Raw genomic sequence first — 5,055 nt, forward strand, 5'->3', positions numbered from 1 at the left:
TTGATAAGAAGATAAGAAGAAATAAAATTGTTCGGTTTCGAGAAGGGCATCATGTGATGATAAACATTTTTTCCAAATGGAGGTGCTTAGGAGATTTGAAGGTCATCTTTTTTTAAATGGAATTATGTGAATTGTTTACATAATATAATTCCTCTAATTATTCTGAATATAAGAGTATTAAGATAATAATATCGAAAAACCAATAGTTTATGAGATATTTTATGCTTTGTTCTGGTACATATTGACATAAAATGTTAAATAATTCGTAAACTATTAACTTTTTGATAATCATACCTTAATACTTTTATGAACAGCATAATGAGATGAATTAATTGGTGTAAAGAAAGCACATAGTTGTATTAGAAAAATATGTATGCAAAGTGGATAATTTTTTTGGAAGTCAGGTCATTGGGGGATGCTTCTCTAATTTGAATTTTTATTTATTGCAAAGAAATTATACAGTATTGTATATAGAACCATTATTGGTATGAAAATGTAGAGAAAGGTTCTCTCTACCATATTTTAAGCATAATAATTAATTGTTTAAAAACTCTAATCCTGAAATTGTGAAAACTGCCAACAAAAATACTCGGTCTCTCCTGATTAATATCTTATTAATTATTGCAAAAATTGCAAAATGGTACAAAACTTTTCGACTCAGTTTAGTCCGCTCTACCTGTCCACGAGCGTTATCGATAGAATTATCAAACACCCTATATATGTGTACACACACACACACACACACACACACACACACAGCTCATTTGATTGTTTCTATAGTTCCTCGTTTGCATATGTATGCACATTTTGAATTTTTGTTTGCACACTTCTGGTAAAAAGTTATTTAAAAAACAATTTTGGGGGAAAGGGCTAATTTCACACTAGCTCCCCAATTTCGAGCAAATTTGATCGAAATGATCTTAAGTGATAAATTTTCGTTGCATATTTCAAAGCAAGTAGATTTTTGTTTGGATATCTTTAGTTTAACAATTAAAGTTTCGAAAAAGTTCAACTGCGGCAGATTAGTTAAAAAGTTATTAACAAAGTGTTGGGTGTAACAAATAACAAGAATAATACGTTTAAATGGACGTCGTTATTACACTTCGATACATTTGAGTATTGATTTAACATGTTTTTTAAGGAATGTAAGCTCACAGTTTAATTGAGAAACTTACATACCGCCGGCATTAGCATTACCCAAAGCGTACAACGGCAGTTAAAAGAATAGCGTTTCTCATTGGCAAAATTAGTGCACACTCAGTACACTTTTAGTCGTTGTACACAAGTTGACGTAAAGATTTGTTCGTATAATTAGCATATTAATTTATTAGAACCACTTGTCTGAATGCACTGAATACACTGTTTTAATGATATTTTATATACAATACATATTTTTTCCGTTTTTACTATATTCAAACGTCATTTTTATCAAAAAGAATTTTTGATTTTTTCAATCCGTCACACTAGGAAAACTCCTTAATAAAGGGATAAACGTTTATAAAAAAAAAAACGTGAAAATATTCGAAAAGACATTTTTCATAGATGAGTGTGCTAAATATACGTGTAAATGTATTTTCGTTTAAATAATAATAAGCGAGTCCTACTAAAGAATTACTTAAGCGTAATCGAATGATGTATAGTTTATCTTGAGAAAATATTGGAAACGTATGAGAAAAAACGTTGAAGACAATAAATTTAATGCTATCATATTTGCAGGGTTGAGAAAATTTGTTTTTAAAAGTAACGCATTATCGCGCGTTACCATTATTTGCGGTAAAAAGTAACCCGTTACCGATTCTAAAAGTAACGCGTTATCGATACTTGAAAGTAATGATAAAAAAAATTGTTACTTTTTTTGTAATTATGCAGAAGACGGGCTCACCGATTTTGATGAAATAAGGATCATTTGACGCGTTTTTGCACTAAATGAACGAATCTGACAGAAAAATAAATGTCGCTCTGCCCTATGAGCCGACATATTAAGTGTTAAAGTTGATAACTGAGGTTAGGAAATCTGTTAGATTTCATCAAAATCAATGAATAAGTCTTTTGCATAATTACCTATTTTTAAATGTTAAAACAGGCTTCTAAGACAGAATACTAAGAATGTAAATTAAACATAAGATATTTAGAGAGATATTTATCTTTAACATTTTCATTTTTTATTGATATTTTACATATGTATGTTTTATGTTTAATTATTTTGTTATATAATATTTTAGTTTTTAATTCTTATACTAAAACGAGGATAATGAATAAAACAAAAGTAGGCAAAAAGTATTTTGTTTATTTATAACCTTTTCTTGGCGGCCGTGATCTATAAAAAAGTAATGATACAAGAGAGAGTAACGGGATCAATTTCGTAAACAATTACTAAAGTAAATTCGTTACTAAAAAAAATTTAATATTGTTACTTTTTCGTTTTATCAATAAAAAAAATAACATTATCAAATCGTTATTATCTACTAAAAAAAAGTAACGGAAACGTAACGATTACAAGTAAATCGTTATTACATGTAACGCGTTACTTCCCAACCTTGCATATTTGTTAATAAATCGTTTGTGGTGACTCGCCACCAGAGGTCGAACGGGGCTCGCTCGGATTCGCGTGAGTCCCATTGGACCTCTGGTGGCGAGTCGCCACACGTTGTTAAATAAGACATTGAGGTAACTTCCAGGAATTGAGCTAAAGGGTGTCCCAAAATTAACGCAAGATTTGAATTTGCCGCCATTTGTGCAGTAAAGTGTTGGCAACTAAAAAAAAAAAACAATTTAACAGCTGACAGTTTAGGGTTAGTGAAAATGGAGCATGAAAATGGATTATTGAACATCAACAAATGGATGCTGATTTTTCGAGCAAAATCATTCTAAGCGATGAAGCACATTTTCACCTTGATGGCTTTGTTAATCGCCAAAATCGCCCCCTAGATCGTGTGATTTAACACCATTAGATTTCTTTTTATGGGGTTATTTGAAATCACAGGTCTATGTCAACAAGCCCACAACCACCCGTACATTAAAGGAGGAGATTCAACGCTGCATCAACGAAATTCAGCCACATTTATGCAAAATGGTCATGGAAAATTTCGACAAACGAGTGCGTATGTGCATGCAAAGCCGTGGAGGCCATTTGCCCGATGTGTTATTCCACAAATAACCCTATCCTATGTACTTTATGATTCAATAAAAAAATAACAATCAAAAGACTAAAAACTGTGTTTTCTATTTAATTCAAATCTTACGTTAATTTTGGAACACCCTTTATAAGCCGTATTGTTACATGGAAGAGATTTTAAGTGATTTTTTATTGATTGAAGAGTTCGATGAAAAAAAAAATAATCGTTTGATTTCAAATTCTATAGCTTTGAATAATGAATATGCTTATCAATTAATTATATGTGCAGTTTAAGTACTAATAATACAATTTTTGTTGCTTAATTCTCGGGATATTTTAAGATAAAATAAGACAAATTGATATCTTACTTAACAACTTTTAGATTTATCTTTAATAACACACACGATTTCTTTCATGCGTCTATATGATAAATAATATACTATTCGATTTTATTTAATATGATATAACTTTACTTTTCAAAACATTTTCGTATTAGTCAAAACTTATTCTCTTTTAGAATAGATAGAAGAAATAATTAAACTTTCTTTTTTGTCTAGATATAGATCTGATAATAATTTTGTTCTTATACCATCATCAAAATAATTATCTAGAACGCTTAATTGAGCATGATGATAATGTTGCAAAAATTTGTGACATTCTAGTAGCTAATTTGAGTATCCACATTATGAATATCTTGGTGGTCCAATAAAAATTAAAATTATGTTCAGATCTATATCTAAACATAGAAAGAAAGTTAATAAAGCTCGTTTTTGCACTCATTCCTGATTTCTATTAAATAATTTTTCTTCATTTTCTGGTAGCCGTAGTGAATAAAAACATAATACGAGTATATTTGATTATGAATAAAGTTCCATTTATAATTGTAAAAGTTTTTAGTGAATATTTATATCAACTGCTGACTGGAAAGAAATGTTTTTAATTGATTTTTTGAAACCATATTAAAAGTTTGCCGTTTAGTTATGTTCGTGACAATGTCACGATGTCAAATAGAGTTAAATAACTATAATAATAATGACATATTTCATCTACATTTGCGTAATAAATGCAGATTGCTGTTATTTTGTAGACTAAAGGCTTAGGACGCTCGTACGGAATACAAGAGATTCAGATTCGACTTCCGATCGAAGTAATATTTTTCATAATAAATTTATTTACAATTGTTCAGCACATTAACAGCTTTCTAATAAATGTCTGATTGAGCATCAAATTATTATCAAAAATTGCTTATCAATTTAATTTAAATAACAACGATGTAAAGACTCTTAAACTATAACATAAATAAACAAACAAAATAAACGGTGAATGAAGAGTCGTTAGGTTAAAAAACATTTAATTAATTAAAAATATTAGACGAAGATACATGAACCGATACGGAGCGGCGCATATAAAATCTAATTACTAAAGTCTGTTTTTTCTTACAAGTTCTTTTTCGATGTTGTCTAGCGATCTGGCTTTCATAATGGACATCTTGACTACTCAATCGCACGTATTTTCGAGATCCATCCGAATTTTACTTTTTTACGTTTTATGTTGATTGCGACATGAATTATTTTTTTATTTATTGTTTTATTTTATCACACTTTACATCTGAAGAGGGCTCAATCCTGTAGCCGAAACTTGTTATGTTTTTTATACATTTTTATATAATACATCTATACATTTATATGCGCCGCTCCGTACCGGTTCATGTATCTTCGTCTAATATTTTTAATTAATTAAATGTTTTTTAACTTAACGACTCTTCTTTCGCCGTTTATTTTGTTTGTCAATTTAATTTAATTTGTGATGTTATAGTATTTGTGTTGTATAGTAGTTTAATTGCGTTTATAGGTCCGGAAAATCAATTCGGCGCGCATTTGAATGGTACATAAATATATATATATATGCATGTACATATCTATATATATATATATATATAT

At 29.4% G+C, this 5,055-nt stretch overlaps 1 protein-coding gene across 1 annotated transcript in view; it reads right to left on the reverse strand.

Annotated features, from left to right (window-relative positions):
• The window catches only part of LOC108755151 (zinc finger protein 423 homolog), a 58,878-nt gene extending 56,215 nt beyond the window's left edge, over nucleotides 1-2,663 (reverse strand). The window contains exon 1 of the mRNA XM_018497997.1: nucleotides 2,529-2,663. Within this exon, the coding sequence (XP_018353499.1) occupies nucleotides 2,529-2,663 (135 nt within the window). The remainder of the gene's footprint in view (nucleotides 1-2,528) is intronic.
• Nucleotides 2,664-5,055: the final 2,392 nt, after the last annotated feature.

The sequence above is a fragment of the Trachymyrmex septentrionalis genome, unplaced genomic scaffold, assembly GCF_001594115.1.
Source record: "Trachymyrmex septentrionalis isolate Tsep2-gDNA-1 unplaced genomic scaffold, Tsep1.0 scaffold122, whole genome shotgun sequence".
Taxonomy (NCBI): Eukaryota; Metazoa; Arthropoda; class Insecta; order Hymenoptera; family Formicidae; genus Trachymyrmex; species Trachymyrmex septentrionalis.